This window comes from Pongo pygmaeus, chromosome 2 (genome assembly GCF_028885625.2).
Source record: "Pongo pygmaeus isolate AG05252 chromosome 2, NHGRI_mPonPyg2-v2.0_pri, whole genome shotgun sequence".
In the NCBI taxonomy this organism is placed as follows: Eukaryota; Metazoa; Chordata; class Mammalia; order Primates; family Hominidae; genus Pongo; species Pongo pygmaeus.
This window is the reverse complement of record NC_085930.1, coordinates 129769106-129788874: the sequence shown is the minus strand read 5'-3', so window position 1 is coordinate 129788874 and position 19769 is coordinate 129769106. Positions and strand designations below refer to the sequence as shown.

The 19769-nt window shown below is 40.5% G+C and overlaps 1 protein-coding gene and 1 long non-coding RNA gene across 13 annotated transcripts in view; one reads left to right on the top strand and one right to left on the bottom strand.

Annotated features, from left to right (window-relative positions):
• The window catches only part of LOC129034114 (uncharacterized), a 119429-nt gene that overhangs the window by 35509 nt on the left and 64151 nt on the right, over positions 1-19769 (top strand). The gene's annotated exons all lie outside the window — the stretch shown is intronic.
• Positions 12152-19769, bottom strand: part of THRB (thyroid hormone receptor beta) — a 371664-nt gene continuing 364046 nt past the window's right edge. For all 12 annotated transcript variants that reach the window (XM_063662112.1, XM_054483657.2, XM_054483651.2 and 9 more), the window contains one exon: positions 12152-17045. In XM_063662112.1, coding sequence (XP_063518182.1) covers positions 16804-17045 — 242 coding nt within the window. In that variant the 3' untranslated portion in view covers positions 12152-16803. The remainder of the gene's footprint in view (positions 17046-19769) is intronic.

The following is a 19769-nucleotide window of genomic DNA, read 5'->3' as shown; positions in this document are numbered from 1 at the left end:
CTTAAGAGTCTGTAGAACTTTGACATTCAGAAAGGTTGCCTTTTCTGAACTCCTAATTACTTTAAATTGAAAGTCACTTCAATCTCTTTTCTGCAGCTTCTCTGGATCTTTGGTTTCATTGAAGTATAATCTAGGCAGCCTCAGTGGGAATTTATCACTGTACCAAGGAAGAAGATACATTTTGATTCTGGAAAACTCTATCTCTTTTTTAAAGGTCCACATGTAAAAAGACATTTGGAATAAATTTTAATGTGATTCATTGGAAAAATTCTTTCAATTTGAACTCTCTGCTCATACAAAAGGATGAACTCATTAAGTTCTCCAGCGTCTCCAAGGAAGATGGTGATAATGGAGGGCTAAATTGTGGCACTTCCGTGTTTCTGATAAAAGCTGAGAATGAAAAAAAAAGTGACCCCTTTGACATTACTTATTTAAACACATTACTTATCAAAAACAATTATGGTTGTGGGCTTTGGAGCAGGGAAATTCTCAGCTTCCAGAAAGCCTATGGAAAATATCATTTAAGTGTAACCCCTTTCACTCGCCCCATTCCTGTCTCTTCTATTGATCTAATTTTGAGATTTTATATTCCTTATGGATGAACTCCTAGAGATCTTTGTCTGGAACCAGGTCTACTTTGAAAGTTGAAACAGTGATTAATATGCCTGTGTATTATTCATATAAAAATGTCTGGAAGGATGTCTGTCCACTCACATGTCACCGTGGCTATCCTGGGGCCATGGACTCACAGGAGGTTCTTTTGCATTCTCACCTGAGGGTGGGTTACTTCAGGTGGAGCAAGAATTCTCTCCTTGTCCCTGGCTTTCCAATGTGCAGTTCACTTTACCCTGGGTTGTTGCCTCCTTTCTTTCTTGCAAATAGCACATGCGTAGTTCTTCCTTAGTGGGTGTTTGGTGGTGAAAGAGAAAGGAGAAGGTGGGCATGCAGAAACAATTGGAGCTGCCATGCTGGTCAGGCTGTTTTCCCCCAGGCCTCTTTGGGTGTTGGTAGGCATAGGGTTGTTGGTACCTTGGGCCAGCTGGACCTTTCTTTCTCTTCGTTCATTTCACAATTGTTTACTGAGTGAGGGTATGTGCCAGATACTTCCAGGGGATATAGCAGTAAACAAAGCAAATTTCCTCTTTCATGGAGTTTACATTCTAGTAGACAATTAAAAGATAAAAACATCTAAAATATGAAGTATATCAGGCCATGACAAGGGATGGGAAGAATAACAGACCAGGGTAGAGAAGATGGAGAGTGAAGGAAGATGAAGGTAAAGGGAGCTATTTTTTGCAGGTGAAGAGGAAAATCCTTCCTGACAAGGTGCTATTTGAGTGGAGGCCTGATGGAAAGGATGGAAGGGGCTCAGAGGCTGCTATTTCAGGCAGAGGGAACAGTACACAGAGTTCTGAAGTGTGAATGTCCTTGGGCTTTTCAAGGAACAGAAGATAGTTCAGTGTAGCCAGGGCAGAGTGAGTGAGCTGGGAGTATAGGGAAAGAAGACAGGGGGTTAGCTGTGCCCCAGGCCCTGTACAGCCTTGCAGGCCACAGCGTGAGGGCCTGAAGATCTTAGTTGGGTAAGCAGGAAGCAACAGGGGAATATTGAGCTGAGAAGTGACTTGCTAGCATGTATTTTAGAAGAAACATTGTTAACTTGTCTTTAATTTATTTAAAATATTTTATACTGGACAGTGGGTTTTAACACTTAATGACCTTTTTTCATTAAGTATTGAAGAAGTACATCACTATGTTGTTGGGTATATTTAATAATTACATTCAATATTGTAGTGAAATAGGGAAGTGATGCTTTCCAGAAGAGAAAATAATCAAATAGAGATTTACAAAGCCATTTGCTCATATCTCCCTGACGGACACAAACCTTAGTCTCTATGCACAGGTGTATGAGAAATGTAAATCTTTATCTTCCCATCAATGTACTCCCAGCATGAGATCCATTATTCTGGGAGTTCCTTCTTCTATCTGAGTTTCATGTAAGTCAGGGGGCTAGGATGCAACAGAACAGCGATTCTCCAAGTGTGGTTTCCAGAGCTGCAACATCAGCATCACCTGAGAACTTGTTAGAAATGCAGATTCTCACTCTCCACCCCAGGCCTGCTGAATCAGGAACTGTGTGGCTGGGCCCAGGAATCTGATAACAAGCTTTCTAGATAATTTTGATGCACATTAAAATCTGGGAAAATTTTCTTATGGTGTCAAGTCATGGGTGAGGACAGCTAGTCTGTAATGTCATCAGTCCACAGTCCACAATGGTATCAGCTGAGATGTTGTCTTCCCCTGTTGATCCACTCAGGGTCCAGCTTTGCTCCTCATGCCTGACTGCAAGCTCTTTCATGTCAAGTTTTCTCTTTCTCTCAGCTAATTTTTGGGCCATTCTTATGGCCCTGTGCATATGACGATTCTATTATTTCTCTATCAAATTGAGCTATGGGAAATTTTGTGGTTGTCATCTAAACTCAGGCTACTTTGGGCCTCTCTCAACATCGTGAAATTATCCTGCCATTTCCTTGTTACTCTGAGGCTTGGAGAACTCATACGTCACTTGTCCATTTCTTTTATGGGGTCTTGCTGTCTTCATAGCCTCAGCCCAAGAATGGGAGTCCAAGTCTTCTTCACTCTCAAATTGCCCCATACTTAACTGAAGTTTCTTTCACTTTCCTTCTCCCCTCAATAGTCAAGAGAATGTTTTCCTTCTCCCCTCAATAGTCAAGAGAATGTTTTCTAGTCTCAGGCAAGAAAATTTGCCTTGTTCTAGATGAATCTCACCTACAGCACAAGCTATCCATCATCAAGGTAGATAAAGACACCTGGGGAAATACCTCAAACAATAGCTTCTCTCGTTGACAAAACACTTGTGCTGTTTTAATTTATTAATTGAAAAACATTATTGTTAAGTGTAATACATCTCGTTTTAAAAATGTGCCTGTATATGTGCCAAATGCCTCTCAGGTGGTTCTTAGATGCCTCAAATTTGGGAAGTCCTGAACAATATCCTCAGCTGTGATAACTGAAGCTGCCCACCTCTTTTCTCTTATTGATTACTAACCTTTCATGGACCCAGTGAGTCAGATTCTGTGGGTTTGGCTGTGAACTGTATCATTTATATATTGTCTGCTTTTCTTTTGTCCTCACTAGCTTGCAACAATTAAAGGCAGGTAATTATTATTTTAGGCACTGTCAACATGAATACAAATGAATGATTGAAATTTTATTTGGTTTTGAGTTGATCTAGATGATTAAAAATATACGTAAGTTTTTAAAAATTACACTTTAAGTTCTGGGATACATGTACAGAACGTACAGGTTTGTTACACAGGTATACACATGCCATGGTGGTTTGCTGCACCCATCAACCCGCCTAATGTTATCCATCCCCTAGCTCCCCATCCCCTGACAGGCCCCAGTGTGTCATGTTCCCCTCCCTGTGTCCATGTGTTCTCATTGTTCAGCTCCAACTTATGAGTGAGAACTTGTGGTGTTTGGTTTTCTGTTTCTGTCTTAGTTTGCTGAGAATGATGGTTTCCAGCTTCATCCATGTCTCATCATCACTGGTCATTAGAGAAATGCAAATCAAAACCACAATGAGATACCATTTCATGCCAGTTGAAATGCTGATCATTTAAAAGTCAGGAAACAACAGATGCTGGAGAGTATGTGAAATAGGAACGCTTTTACGCTATTGGTGGGAGTGTAAATCAGTTCAATCCTTGTGGAAGACAGTGTGGCAACTCCTCAAGGATCTAGAACCAGAAATACCATTTGACCCAGCAATCCCATTACTGGGTATAGACCCAAAGGATTATAAATCATTCTACTATAAAGACACATGCACATGTATGTTTACTGCAGCACTGTTCACAATAGCAAAACTATATGTAAGTTTTAAAAATTACTTTGGAATGAAAGTGGAGATTAAAAAAATTTTTAATAAACATTTTGTTAACATCTGAGAATAAGTTCTCAGAAACCCAGGGATACTTGGGTTTAAGTTAAGGATATACTGGTTTTGAATCTCTGGAGTCAGTGGTTTTATTTTTGTATGCCATGGACACCATGCCTTTTGGAATTATGGCACTTCCTTCTCCTTGCCACTTTTGCCCCAGTATCCCTGTCTGTATTAGATATATTTGTGCATTTTGTTTTTTCAGGGAGAAATATGGTCTTATTTTTGGAGAGAAAGAAGCTGCACTTGGATGGGGAATGAAAGGATTCCTAGAGATGATGAAACTGATTGCATTTGCAATGTTTTTGTGACAAGCTGGATATCATCAATCCTTGTAACTATGTGACTCGTAATCACTATTTTGGAGGAAGAAGTTGCACCAGCACATTTTTAGTTTTGCTTATAATCCACAGTAATTTAAAGTGGTCAGAATCTAATTATGCCCATTTCTGATAGACATTCAAAATAAGCCAGTTTCTTAGCTCTAAAGCTTCATGAGGCGCCCACGCAGGAGTAGCTGAGATCTTATAAGATGGACAGGAAAATACAACCCCCTTACCCTGTCTATTTTAAGGCAGCACTCTGTCAAAGTGCACTTTTCATTTCCCAGATACCTTTCCATGGTGAATGACCATGGCATTGAATGAAAGTGTTCTGAAATGTGGAAGAAGAATTAACTCCTTGTGGAACGTGTTTTAAAAGTTCTGTCTCTGATACATGAATTGTCAGAGAATCCTCTCAGCCTGCCCACTGGCTGTGCTTTTGGGCTATATCATTAGTCAGCCAAGCTGATTAAGACTAATTTTGGTCAAAATAAATTCGTGCCTGAGCAAACAACCCATGTGCAGAATCTCAACCAAAGGCAATTAAATCGAGATTCCTTTTATGATGGAGACTCAATAACTACTGTGGTTTTTGATATCATTCTAATGAACCAATGGCAAAGAAATGTCCCCAGTGTATCAGACTATCCTAGAATTTATTTTCTATATTTTTTCTCACTTTAGAGTTGCTCTTTGATTCTGGCACATCATTCTCTCTGATAATGGTTTCAAATCAGCTTGTCTGATTCATGGCTGCACAGAGAAGGTTTTCTCAGGAGCTAGTGGAATGGTTATTAAAAAAAAACATGGAAAGGCAGATGGTAGACTATTTTACTGGCTCATCTGCTTTTGCAGGGAATGATTATACATTCAAAGTAAGTGGCACCAGAAGTCAAATCTAACTGAGGTTGATCTCACATGTTTCCTTGTAGAGAACATAAAATACAGCAGCAGAGACAGCCTAAAAGCTGATCCCTGAGGACATAGTCATGGTCGTGATACAACCTGGGGCTGAAGCAGATCTGAGAGGTCATTTATTTGAGGCTCCAGCCTTCTTACAACCTCATTGTCATGATATTTCAGTCTTTGCTTGAACACCTTGAGTGATGGGGGAACTCATTATTTCCATCTGTAGGCAGTTAAGTGCGATATAATTCTTCCTTCTTTTGAGCTGATATTGACTTCTGAGTAGTATCCATTTATCCATTCGTTAATCCTGGCTATGCTCTTTGGAAGCAGCACAGAAAAAATTCATTTTCTGTTCCACCTGGCAGCTAGCTTGGGTGTGAGCTAGAATGCCATCTCACGTCTTCTACACGCTAACTGTTCCCAATTCCTTGGGTCATTCCCCGTATGAAATGGGTTGGGTACTGTTTCATAAGCCTCTGGACTGGGGGAAACTAGGAAGAGACAGAGATAGTTTAAACTTGCTTAACCCACATACATGACACAAACAAATTGAACATTCAATACCAGGCCCATAAAAATGAAAGACATTTGTCAAGTGGATTTCAGAAGATAAAGTAGGAGTAGTGGCAACAAAGACTGTCTCTCAGGTTTCCTCATCCTTGTCCTAAGCAGCGTAGCCTTAGGTCCAGTGTCTCTGTAGACTGATGATGATGCAAAGGAGACTTAGTGGTGCTACTCTGGCCCTTTAAATAAAGTTGACTCACACACTCAGCACCTAGACTTGGCTTAAACATATAAGAATTTCTAGATGAGAGGTTTCCAGAACTCTACTGGAGATTTAGGGATCCCTAGAGACAGATTTACTTTGGGGACTTTTGGGTGGCTGAATGGCCTTTTCTCTCTTATGTATTGGAGTTTCACATTCAATAGTGTTGATTGGAAAAATAGATTCTGCGGCTGGAAGACCGTCTATCAACCAGGACTGTCTACTACTTTCTCTTTTTTTTTCTCTCTTTTCTTTCCATGTCATCTTCAGGCCATTTTTAATGTCATCTTCCTGGCTCCAAGGCCATAGACTGTGCTTCTCACCCAGGATTCTGTTATCCAATCATTTAATGTCCATTTTCTTGCAGTAACTGCTACAACATGGGTGACTCAGTAAAGAGATGGTTAAAACCTGGCAGTTTTGTGGGGAATGGCCTTAGGTGCAGGGACTTGAGATAATCAGACTCCGTATTTTATGATGGCTACAATTTATTTCATTTTTTTCCCTTCATCTCTTCTATACAGGCACCCAGTGTAAAGTGCTTGATGTATGTCCTTGGTTATATATGATTCCATGCAAAATGTATGGTATTCCTTTGTGTTTGCAGTTTACATAAATAGTATTGTGTTATAGATCTTTTTGTTTTGTTGTTGTTATTTTTACAAGTTTCAATATGCAGGTCTATTTCAATGCTTTCTATGCTGCAGTGATTTCCATGGTAGGTATCCTTCCACCCAGTATTTATCTCCTCTTGCCTTGTCTGAACTCAGCTCCCTAATAATGCAAAGTATGTGATGCTAGGATTCCTATGCCTATAGGTCTCTGTAAGAGCTTGAGGTATTTTCCCAGAATGGGAATCCTGGCTCTAGGAAAAATGGGCTGAACCAATTTACACTCTCACTAGTGGGAGATGGGGTCCTTATCTTTTTACATTCCTGTTAATGCTTGATATTTTCTGTCTACCTACTCTGTGAGTATAGAGCGATATCAGTTTTCATATTTCTGATTACTCGTGAGCTGGGGGATCTCTTTATATACTTTTTAGCCATTTGGGCCTCTCCTTCTGTGAATATTCTATTTTACTATGGCATTTTATATATTTTTCTTGTTGATTTGCAAAATCTACCTGCATATTCCTGATGTTAATTCTGTGACATTTCAGATATTGCAAATATCTTATCATAAAAAATTCTCTTTTTAATGGATCTGAATTTGTTTTGCTATATTTTGTTTAAGACTTGTTTTCCTTTAATTGCAGGTGTGAGCGAAAGTTGGGCTTTTATTATTGCTTTCCTGTGGAAAATTCCACAAGAACCTTCAATTTACTAATTTATTCCCACGTCTAAGTACAGTCTTAAGTAAACGTATCTACCAGATGTCAGCTAGAGCCCTCTCTTCATGTAGCTAGAGCTACATGAAACTGCTTTGAAAAGCTCTTCTCTCAATTCTTTAAAACTAGACAAAGTAACTCCCAGAATCCTATGCATTCTGGGATAATTATATTATTAAGATCCCCTTTGTTTTGGTGCTCACCAGTTCTATATAAACATGATACCTGAATGTCTCTCTTCGTTTGTTTCCACAAGAAATTCATCTGCATCATGCATTTGCTAATAAGTTGATTATCTAAAGTTGAGAGAGCTACAGCATGGTGTCATATCTTGAAACATAAGTGTTTCTGTCATCTTGTTTGCTTGCCCTCCCCACCTCCAACCTCCATTACTGTAAATTCTTTTTCAATTATGCAGAGCAATTTGGCTCTCCCAAAACTTGATCAGACCCTCAAATGCTTAGCAAACTAAATGTCCTCTTGTCAGCTGACATATCTAGTAGCCAGCTGGGTTATACATAGGTCCTACAAAGAGAAATTACATTTTATGTTGCAACACCAATGAATGGTTTTGCAATGGACACAATCTAATGAGAGGTCAGGTAACCTTCCTTTATAATGTCCTTTTTTTTTTTTTTTTTTTTTTTGCATTAGAGTAGGTGAACCTTTTAGGAAGGGAAATGACAAACATTTCCAGAGCAGACTTGCTTTTTTGTTTTTGTAAGGGGCTAAGGCTTTACCCTGGTCTCAGTGCAGGTTGTAAAAAGAACATGGGTCTTGGAACCCCAAGATCTCTGACAATTGGCAATGGTGTCATCTTAGATAAGTTGCCTATTCACACTGAGTCCTATGTCCCTATTGTCAAATGAGAATACTAACACCTACTTCCATATTTGTTTGGAGGATTAGAGGTAATATAAAGGGTCTAGTATGATTCCTGGCATAGAGTAGGTGTTCATTACATGCTGGGCAATTATTACATACTCCAACAAGATAGTGAAGAACTCTGGGAGGCAGCACAAACACCTAGCACATCCTTTGGGGTGGTTGCTGGGACTCTTGAGTGGAAAGTAACAATGAATGGAACTTTTGTCAAAGTGCTGGGGAAAACGGAGGTGAATTTTCTGAAATGTTCAACCGGATTCTCACAAAGTAGTTCACTTACCAATGAAAAATCTTTGGTGATCTCAAATTTTTCATCTTATTTTATTATTTATTTTTTATTTATTAAGAGACAGAGCCTCATTCTGTCACACAGGCTGGAGTGCAGTGGTATGATCACAGCTCCCTAAAGCCCCGAACTGGGCACAAAGGATTCTTTTGACTCAACCTTCTAAGTAGCTAACTACAGATGCATGCTACCATGCCCGGTGAATTTTTTTCTTAGAATTTTTTGTAGAGACAGGGGTCTTGCTATGTTGTCCAGGCTGGTCTCAAATTCCTGGTCTCAAGCGATGTTCCCATCTCAGCCTCCCAAAGTGTTGGGGTTACATGAGCCATTGCACCTGGCAGGTTATTCATCTTTTGATGTAACTTATTACACAGAATCTACTTGGCCTTGACTTTATGTAGTGGAAAGATATCCTAAAAGATCTCTTTAGAGCTAAAAACTCCCACTGGAAAAATCATAAAATTCTTGGAATGCAAACCCACCCGAATATCTGCAACAAATAAGACTACAGCCTCTTTCTAGGACTTAGGGTAAAACTGAGGAGTGTTTTTCATATCTCTGTATCCATTGGGATTTGTGGGCATAAGAATTTTCTGATTTGTAACTTGAAGGTGTCTTATTCTATATGCATCTTCCTCATTGCTATTGGTGTTATGTACAAGAAAGTTAAAACAAAATATACAGGACATTATCAGTCTGTCCTGAAAGAAAAGGAGTGTTTATTTCAACTTCCTCTGACTTTACTCTTTATATGCATTGTTTCCAAAAATGTCTATACCAAGTGAAGTTTTATATGGAAAAATAAAAAAATTTTATTGGCTTCTATAAAACTTTCAGATAGGTATTCGTATAGAAAAAATTGTCCTTGAAATGAAACAGCTCCAAGAAAAACTAAGGTAGTGTAATTAAAAGATTAGTTTACATGTATTTAGAAAATGTAACTAAGAGGACAATTAATTTACATGACCAGTTTATATTACATTAAAAGCCCCTATACAGGCAGGTCCATGGTACAGTGAAATTTAAGTTTGATTGTCTATTGAGCTTCATGATTCTCTTTGGAACCTGACGGCTCATGTACAGATAATTGGAAGAACTTGTTGGCTGAAGGAGCCCTTGTATCAGAAAATTGCAGAGCCTCTAAGTTCCACGTATCTCCTGAGGGCCCAGGGCCACTTGTTTCACCCCACTTGCCACCTGATCTGCCAACTAGTATAGGTGGGGTATGCCCATCTGTGGAAGTAGAGACCAAGTTTCCCCACGTGCGGGATTGCTTTAACTACTGAAGCATGAAGCACCACGGGACCTGCTCTGTGGCCAGGTACATATAACCTAGACATGGAGGGAAGTTAGCCCTATTTTTGATAATGGGAGAGCCAGTAGATAAATTCTTTTTTTTTTTTTTTTTTGAGATGGAGTCTTGCTCTGTCACCCAGGCTGGAGTGCAGTGGCATGATCTCGGCTCACTGCAACCTCCACCTCCCGGGTTCAAGTGATTCTCCTGCCTCAGCCTCCCATGTAGCTGGGATTACAGGTGCACACCACCATGCCTGGCTAATTTTTTCTTGTATTTTTAGTAGAGACAGGGTTTCACCATATTGGTCAGGCTGGTGTCGAACTCTTGACCTTGTGATCTACCCGCCTTGGGCTCCCAAAGTGCTGGGGTTACAGGCGTGAGCCACTGCACCGATCAGTTTAGTTCATATGGCCCCTTAGAAGATGGTCTTACACAATTGAGTACTCAGTTGTGTTTGGTACTAAGTGTGGCCAACTTAGCAAAGCACTTTATATTTATTCTCTTTTCTTCTATGCCTCATTCACTTTTGCCTCCACTCCTTCTTCCTTGGGTGGTATAATGCCTAATAAAATTGCAGCATGAATTTTGCTTTCTGGGGAACCTAGGCTAAGGCAATTCTCTTCTTATTTTAATATAGCCTTCGGGCAATATCACTGTATAGATACAGACTTCATTTATGATTTCATCAATGTATGGTGTAGGTAGATTGTCTTTAAAGAGTATAACATGGCACTTTTCATCAAGTAGTCAGTGAATTCTCTTGAGATACATGCTCAAATGGTATCTGTAACATTCTGCATTTCAGTAGTTCTACTAAGCTTTGCTTTGGTTTAGACAGCATTTAATGTGTCAGAATTTGTGTACATAAACCTAATGACAATTCCACTTATTTACAAAGCTATGGTGCCCTGAGTGTCTAAACATAAAAACCAGAGTGAGCTGTCATCTTGAGGGTGGAGAAGCAAACCAACTTTGTCCTCTGGCTTCTCTTCATGTCCAGGTTTGTGACATGACAACAGCTTCTGGCTTTGCCTGTGTAAAGGGGTTAAGAATTGTACCTAGCTGGAATATATATGTTCCAGCTCTCCACAATAAATGAATCCAGTAATTTCTTGGAGGAGGGAAATACGTTCATTAGGATGCAGTTGGGAGGTACATAATGTAGACAAGAGATAAATATATAAAGTTAATCTTAGTCATTTGAATATAGAGTAGAAAAACTCAGAAAATAGTACCCCGAACTGATCTAGCCTAGGGAAATAATGATGCTTGCCCCATCTTACCTGAACTGGTGTTTTCACGAACCAGGAAGAATGAGATCAAACACTTTTTTTGGAAAGTGTTTATTTGGTTCATGTCCTGGCCAAACAAACACTTTGAGTTGAGCTTCCTCTGTGTGAAGCAGAACCGCTTGCTGTACTGAAATGGGATGTGGTTTTAGATTTACCTTTGGTGTGGGCACTGGTTGCTTTTGCTTGCCCACCATTCTCCTCCATTTATAGCAGCAAGACTTGGAATTTTCTTTGAGGAATCATCTTGCCTCAACTCTCAGTTCATAGTTTAGATGAGGCTGACTGTCCCTCTTTCCCCTCACCCAGTTCCAGGATTCCTGATGATAAGGTTGGTTATGCATCTGTCTTCCTTATCACAGTGATTGGCTCAGGAATGGGCACATGACTCAACCTGGGCCAATGAGAATTAGGCCAGAATTTTCATTAGAATTGTTGGAGAAAAGAAATTCTCCTTTCACTATATTTGGAGCTGTAAAGCTAATCCTGGAACTATTGGAGGCTGGTGAAAGGCCATGTGAATGTTAAGTCTACATGAATGACAAGATAAAGAAAGGAGCTTCCTGAGAATACTGAGTAAGTGCACCCAGATCCAGCCATGTCTGAAGCTTTTGTGTGCAAATACCCTAGATTTCCCAGATATTAAAGTCAATAATTAGCTTTATGCTTAAGCCAATTTGAGTTAGCTTTTTGTTACTTGTCATAGAAAGAATCTCAATTAACATGTGTTCAGGGCAACTGAGATTGAGATGTATGTTGGCAGCTGATGTTAATATAATTCCATTAGTAATATTCCTGAATAATTTGAGATGAGAAGATGAATGTTGTCCTTGAGCTGCAAAACTTTACCTCTCTCCTCCCTTCATCTTTGTGGCCCCTTCCAAAGAGGTAACCGCCCATCAGCATTTTACTTAGTTTCTTCTCTCCCTCCATACTTTCTTCTCAAGTAAATTTGCTTATTCTAGTAGATGTTTATTTATGAAATAAATGTCCTTACATCCTTGGTTCCATCTTTTGGCAGCAGCTGAAGTGAGAAGAGCAGGCAACTCTTTGCCTATGTAGAAAATAATAATATTTAAAGAAAGAGACAGGAAAGTATATCTGTTATAAGCTTTTTCTTTTTTAGAATTTAAGCTTATGAGTTTATCTATGCCCACTATATTCATAATTACAGTTTTATATCTGCATACAAAAGCTATGTAAAAATCCATTTTTCCCAAATATACAAATTTTTTTTGGATAGTTTAAAACATTTTGATCACAGATTTCAACAGAGTTTTAGGCTGAAAAAAATATCACCATCTAGCAATATCACTTAACACTGTTTGCAAAACACAAATCTTCCAATGACTGTAAATCTTTTTCTATTCTGTAGTATTTTTCTGATTCTCAGGGCATGAAAACATTATGGGAAAAAAAAAGGATTTTCTATGAAGAAAGCATGGAGAACTAATTTGGCTCTATGGTCAAATTAAAAATGCCAAGTTAATAAGGGAGAACCAAAAGAAAGAAGTGGCGTAATGTCACATCAGCTCATTCATGCCCTGATAATTTCTGTATCAACAATACATATGTAAAGTGTCTCCTTTTGTCTTACGTTGTGCTCCATAATTTACATGAGTATTATCTGCATCCTGAGGAGGACAGATTTATATTTGATTGTCTTGTGCATAGGGTGGGTCAGCTTTAACTGTGCAACAGAAAGCCACAAACAGCGTTTTACCTGCACAATATTGCTCTTGAAGGCGGCATTAATTAATGTGGAAACACACTATAAATGCACACTTTTTGCATTTGCAAACATTTATACAGCACAGTAAAAATTCTGTGATAAGGCCAAACCTTTTTTCCCCCAGTCTGGTTTTTTTTTTTTTTTTTTTTTGAGTGTGTTTTTAATGCATTTTTTTTAAAGATTAAAGTAAAATGTCTCAATTGTAAAAAATACACACCGGGCAAATCCTTACCTGGATAATAAATATCTACATCACAGTACAATAAAATTTCTTCTCTATAAAATTTAAATATGGATTATAGTCTATCACTATCAAAAGAAACACTATGCTAATATTTCCATATTATTAAAATAACAGGAAAAATTACGAGCTTATTTTAGAACCTGATGCCATAGCCGTTGGAAAGGGCAAAGAGATTCAAATGTCGATCATCACTCTCCATTTGAAGAGGAACTGTGGCTTAGTTATTCACTTAAATTCAGTTCATGAAAAAGGTTTAGCCTTACAAATGCTGGCTACATTTCAAAAACCGTAAGACTGATTTCATAATTTATGACTCATGCAGCAAAAGGTCAATATGACACGAATAGGTTAGAGTTCCATAGAATAAAAAGGTATCACTGACAATGACATGCTTCAAGGGTGCTCAGCGGTTCCTTGGAGGCTGAGTCTGTGGGGGGCTTAGTGTCGAGGAGGGGCCAGGGCTTGTACCCCTGTTCATGGAGGAGCAACAAGAACGGCGTTGCTGGCACAGAGCGAAGGCCTGGCAGTCCACCCCAGGCCTGCACTGCACACTGAAGAGCTGTCGCCCGGGGCACAGGTGAGGGGCTTCGCTGGGCTGAGGCATCAACAGGTCAAGCGCGTCATTGAGGACCGAGGCTCTAGAAAAAGCTCTGAGGCGGCACGTGGTGTTTTGAGCAGAATCATAAAGAAGAAAACATCTTACTTTTTTCATTGTTTCTGGAAATACTGCACGTCTAAATTGAAGAGCAAAGTACACTTGAGGGTCACACACGCACGCGCACACACTCACACGCGCACACGCCCCACACCGCTCATCCCTAAAAGGGAAGTGATTTATAAATACAAATCCCAGCATAGTGGGTGTGTTCTCCTCTACTGAGACGTCTCCCTGCCGAGGGGGTGGGAGCGCAGGTGTGAAGGGTGTCTCCATCAGGTCCACACTGGATTTGCAAGTCTGGACAATAGATGAAAAAATGTTTAGAAAAATCTAGAGCAAATCCCTCACAAATGAGTTTTATGAGATGGAGTCTTGAGATGCACTAAGTACCTCTGTCAGCTTCAGAAGGAAGGAGTTTAGTTTCAGAGTCATTATCTTTTGAGTCCTATGGCCTTTCCTTTCAACCTGAAGTGGGCTAAGGCTTGTCCTATTCCGCATGAAGTATTCAGCCTTCAATGAGATTTCCAGACCAGCAGTTTGCCTATTGAAGGCAATCATTTAAGGTGCCAAGGATCAAACGTTCCTTTACTTGCGGCTGGTTGGATGGCTGTTTATATGCCATACTATTTGGCCAGTTCTCGATCATGGTTAGTCCCCAAAGCATTCTGATTTAGCTTGAGATCAGGCTCTGAACGTCTATTCAAATCTGGGTGTCTGATGTACTGAGGACCCTGTCAAACAAAATGAGGAAACTTTCCCCAGAAGGCCTGACGCTGCAGGACCCTGCCTGCTTGCCTTCCTCTCATTCCCTTTGGAAAGAAAGCTTGCCCCAGACAGCAGAGCTTCTCAGGGTTACCCTGGAGCGCAGAGGTGGCTAAGTGTTTGTCTTCCAAAGGGCGGCTGGTTCCTCAAGGAGTCAAGAGAGGAAGCTGAAATATTAGCAGAGCAAGCACTTAAGGAGCCTGGCCAGAGGCCGCCTAGACAAAACCAAACCCCAAAACAATCTGTCTGTAGATAAAGCAGGTAATCTGCCAATGAATTTCGTGCTTATAATTGTAAATCTTTTCACTTCCTTTCTCTGGGTAACAAGTTCCATAGCAATGTTCTTGTTTCCTTTTTCCCAGAAGCCAGTACAATTGCTTTCATGCATTGAATATTTAATTCCCCGCTCCCAGATAATTTCCAATCATACTTGGAATTTTCAGTGCTTTTCCTCTTCTTTTTCCAAGGCCTCTAAATGGTTGACTAGTATTGTGTCAAATTATTATTTCGAGTCAATACCAAATTTACGTTCCTTAACTGTTAAGTGGGCCATACTTCTTGTCTAATAAAGTTAGGAATTTAAGTGTTAAAAAAAATCAAAGGAACCAGATTTTTTTTTCCCCTTGAAATTCAGACAATATTAAGGGCAGGAAGGGTTTTAGAGATCATGACTTATTCACCAGGTAAGAAAACCAAGACCTAGAATTACAAATCTACCAGTTGACAGAGCACGAACTAGAACTCAGGCACCCAGACTTCTGGGCCAGTTATGCTCCACCAAACTTACAAAAAGCATCTACTTGGTTTTCACAGTGACTTTCCTTCCTTTGTTTTTAGGTAAATCTCACTGATATGGCTTATTTTCCCCAATATTTCCAGGATAAGGCAGTAAAAGGTAGGCAAAGGAATAGTTCATATCTACTATGCCAGTGGAGAATGAGATACATTCAATTGCATGGGTACATTCTATGCCCATTTTCTGACACTGAAGAGATGAAGTGTCACCGTTTGTTTTCTGGGCACAAGCTATTCTAGCATGGGCCATTGGGGAGGCAGGCTGGCAGGAAAGGTCAGTGTGCACATGGTCTGCAGGTGTTTGCTATTGAGTATCTGTCAGGGTGTGCTATAAGAGGGACAGGAGGGTCAGTGGCAGGGCCAGTCTCTGTTTAGAGATAGTCAAGCTATTTAGTTCCTCAGAGTCAGAGGGAAAAAGGGGACTAGGAGACATTTGTCAATGAGGCAAGGAGCTTGAGGATCTAACCAGAAGGAAGCGTCCTCCAGCCATCAGGACACAAAGGGGCCCTCAGAACACTGCATTTCCTTCAACTCAGAATGTAGCTGCGCTAATCTCGCCTCAGAATTTCTCCAGAAGAAGACTGACATTTCACTGTATCTTTCCTTGATTAGAATATTTGACCCATAGAGAAATCTCTTGTCAGCTCAGCAAAGATACAACCTGGATAAAGAACTTCAGGAGCTTGGGAGATGACAGATCAGATGCCACAGAAAAGGGGTGCCACCCTGTAAATAGGTTTGATTTCTGTAAAAGTGTTCTCTGAGCCTAAATGGGAAAGAAGCCTTCCTACTGTGAGGTAATACTATGTGACTTTTTGGAAACCATGGAGTCACTGACATTGGTGAAGATTTCTAATTTCTCTGGGCTCACTGAAAAAAATTATTTTCCTTGTTGGCCTCAATCAGTCAATACCTGCACATCCTTGAGTCACACCCTTGTATAACTTGAATTAAATCATAAGGTTATAAAAATTATATTGGAAGGGCAGCTGATTTTTTTAGGACACAAGTATTCCTGTACATTCCAGGTTATGCTCCTAAGAGACCATAAAGAGTGCTGGAAACAGCATGCTCTTGAATAGATGAAAATTTGTTCGAGTCTTTCCCTAAAAGGCTGAAAGCCACATCTAACTAAAGGTGGTCTGTGCTCTGCTAACTTCAGCCCTGCGAACATCAGGATTGGGTGGAGGTGGTCGTATTATCTTGGTTTTAAGGCTTCTTTAGTGTCCTGCAGCGCCATTTTGCTGACTCAAGTCTTGGACCAGGGACGGGTGGGAGCTGGTGATGCTTGGTGCTGGTGAGTTAATGATTGTCCCCCACCCCACCTCCACAACCATAAAACCTTCAGAGCATTCACATCACAGGACCGGAGAACAAAATGCAATAGTTTCAAGTACCCGCATTCAAGGGGCAATTTCATCCATGTCTATGCCAAGGACTGCTTCCCTTTTCCCTCCCAAATAATCCCTCCCAACACAAAGAAACAAACAAAAAAGAGCTAGGCAATGGAATGAAATGACACCCAGTAGTGCTGTAGGAATTATGAGAATAAATCCAGTCAGTCTAATCCTCGAACACTTCCAAGAACAAAGGGGGGAAGAGTTCCGTGGGGCATTCCACCTTCATGTGCAGGAAGCGGCTGGCATGGCAGGCTCCTATCATCCGCAGGTCTGTCACCTTCATCAGGAGTTTTGGCCAAAAGTGTGTCACGTGGTGTTTTCGGTAATTGATATAGTGTTCAAAGGCCAGCAGGAAACTATCTTGGTACTTTTCTATTCTCTCAACACAGGCGAGCCCCGGGCGATCTGCGGGGAAGAGAGAAGATGGACATTGATTCAGAGATGGAAGGGGGAAGGCTTGCCTTGTCCAATTCCAGGCCTTTAGTGGGAGGTGGGCAGATCTAGGGTCTTCTCTCTTAGCCATGAGCATGGATGCAGCGTGAACACTGGTGCTCCAGGGACCAGGTGCCAGGGGAGTGGCATCATTTATATGAAGAAGGCAGTACTTTGTTCAGATGAATATCTCTGTTTAGACAGATCACCTTCTTGAGTGTGAAAGGTGATGCCTCCCTCCTAGGGTACAGAAGGAGAAGCCTGACATAGCTGAAATATTCTGCAAGATGAGAGGAACAATTTTGAATTTTCACTGGCTGCTTGGCAGAGAGGAGAAGATGAGTGTGGACATGCATAGAAGGGGGAGATATATGAAGGGACTGGGGACATTGCAGCAGGCCTGAGGCCAAACGAGGAATGTGGAATAGTAAGACATTTTCTTGAGGACCAAGAAACACCATATTCAGTTTTGTGTTGTCTTTGAGGCTGCAATGAACCGGCCTTTCCCTTCCCTTATGCCTTCAGTAAAATTGCTACCAGTAGCAGCCCTGTATTAGTCATGATTTTGGAATTGAAATGAAAAGAAAAGGGGAGGGGAGCTGTGCCAGAGTCACCCCATGCAGAGAAGAGAACAGCTACAGTGGGAGCTGGAGTGAGAAGACACCGGGACCCTGGAAAGCCCAGGAAATCTTCCCAAGTCCTGCGCAGACTACTGGGCTTCCCACAGTATGTGGGAAAGGCTCAAGTCAGTTTCCAAAAGTGATAAACAAAGGGGTGACACAAGGAGGCTGGACAACTGGGGAATAGTTGGGCTGCAGACACTTGGGTAACAAAAATAATCTATAAACCTGGATGAATTCCTCAAATAGCTCCAGGAGGCCCAACACGCCCCTGCTAAATTCTCTTCAGTTTGTTCTCTGTGGCTCGATCAAATGAATTCACACTTCAAAGGTCCAATTATTGAGGTGTCTGTATCAGTAGGAATCTAAACAGGGTTCTGCTTCATTGGAAAGGAAGGATCAGGGCTAATGTCTTAATTCACCCTTCTGAGTCAAAACAAACGAACAAACCATAAGGGCTTTTGGAATCCCCTATTTAGCACAAATGGCAATTTGTGCGTTTTTATCTTGTGTTTTCCTTCTTATTTGATGAAGCTGCTCTGCGGATTTACTGGTTCTCCCTCTCTCCCTCTCCCCTATCTTCTCTCTTTCTTTGAGTGTGCAAGAATTTTCTACAGGATCCTTTAATTTTTGACCCAAATAGAAGATCAACATATTATTGCTTTGGATGTATTCTTTCAAAGGGAAAAATATAATGTGGGTTTTGTGGCATCAAAGAGATAAAGATGAGATGGTCACATAAATGACATAGCGAGTACGAATTGACATTTTGATGATGCTTGAATCACACTGAACAGGTTTATGAAGAGAGAAACATTTTAAAGACTGAAGACATTTTAACTCCTTAAGACAAAAGTTCTTAAAGAAATGTCTTTCAGATCATTTTCATTTTTTCTCTTTGCACTGTGGGACCAAGGAACTTAGAAGTAGTGGCTCTTGGAAAAGTCTTTGAAGAAAAAGTCTAAGATATTGTGTAACTGAAATGGCACACAAAACATGGGGCTTAGAACATCAGGCTGCAGAGGAATTGGAGACTTGGGGCCCTGACAGGCGGCTATCATTTGCCAAATGCACAATGTCTTGTAATATTTTTCTGGTCCTGGCAGTATTAATGAAGAGGGTCCACATCACTAGGGAGGGTGGATTGTGAAAAGTTATTAAGTTGTCCTGTAGCTGTCAGGCAGTGTCAGCCTCACAACATCAGAGAACTGGGAAGAATCATTCAGTTTGGTGTTTGATAGTGTTTGGCATCACATTCACGGTTTTTGTCATCTCCACCTACTTCTCCTTTTATCTACCTTACTTAGATTATTTGCTTAATAATCTGTTAAACTGACCCACTACGGAGGAAACATCTTATTATTCAGTAATAAAAATCCATTTGACATAAATAAGAAGATAACCACAAAAAATGGATGTATGGCAAAAGCCTTTGTTACTTTGGAGATGAAGGTTCTGGCTGAACATTGCTCCTGAGATCTACTCTCTCTTTGTTAAAAAGGAAGGTAAGTGTTAAGAGAGGTGTTAAAGGCAGACTAGCACTACACCAAATCTCTCTCCTTGCCTTATTTGGAAGGAGATATAACCAGGAAGAAAACTGTCAAAGAAATAGCTTTCTCACGGTGTGATTCAACATTATTTAAAACTGTCTTTGTACCTCTAAAATCTCAGCTAAAAAAATTACCATGAGTCCCTCCAGAAATATAATTCCCGTGTATGTAGCTTAATTTCTTCATTTTAAAGGTCACTGAAGCCCAGAGAAGCTAGGGGTCACCTAAAGTCACACAAGGAGTCCTTGGATAAGCTATAAATTTTATTTCTTTGAGAATAATTCTCCTGAACGACTGTGGGCCCCATTTCTTGCTGGCTGTCACTGGAGACCACCCTCAGCCCTAGAGGTCATCTATAGCTCCTGTCATAGGAACTTTCCCCACATGGCGGTTTACTTCATGAAGCTGGCACAGACAGTCCCTAGAGCAAGTCTGCCAGCAAGAGGGAATCTTAGATTATGTAATGTAATCACAAGGGGGTGACATCAAATTTGCCATATTCCCTTGGTTAGAAGCAAGGTATGGGT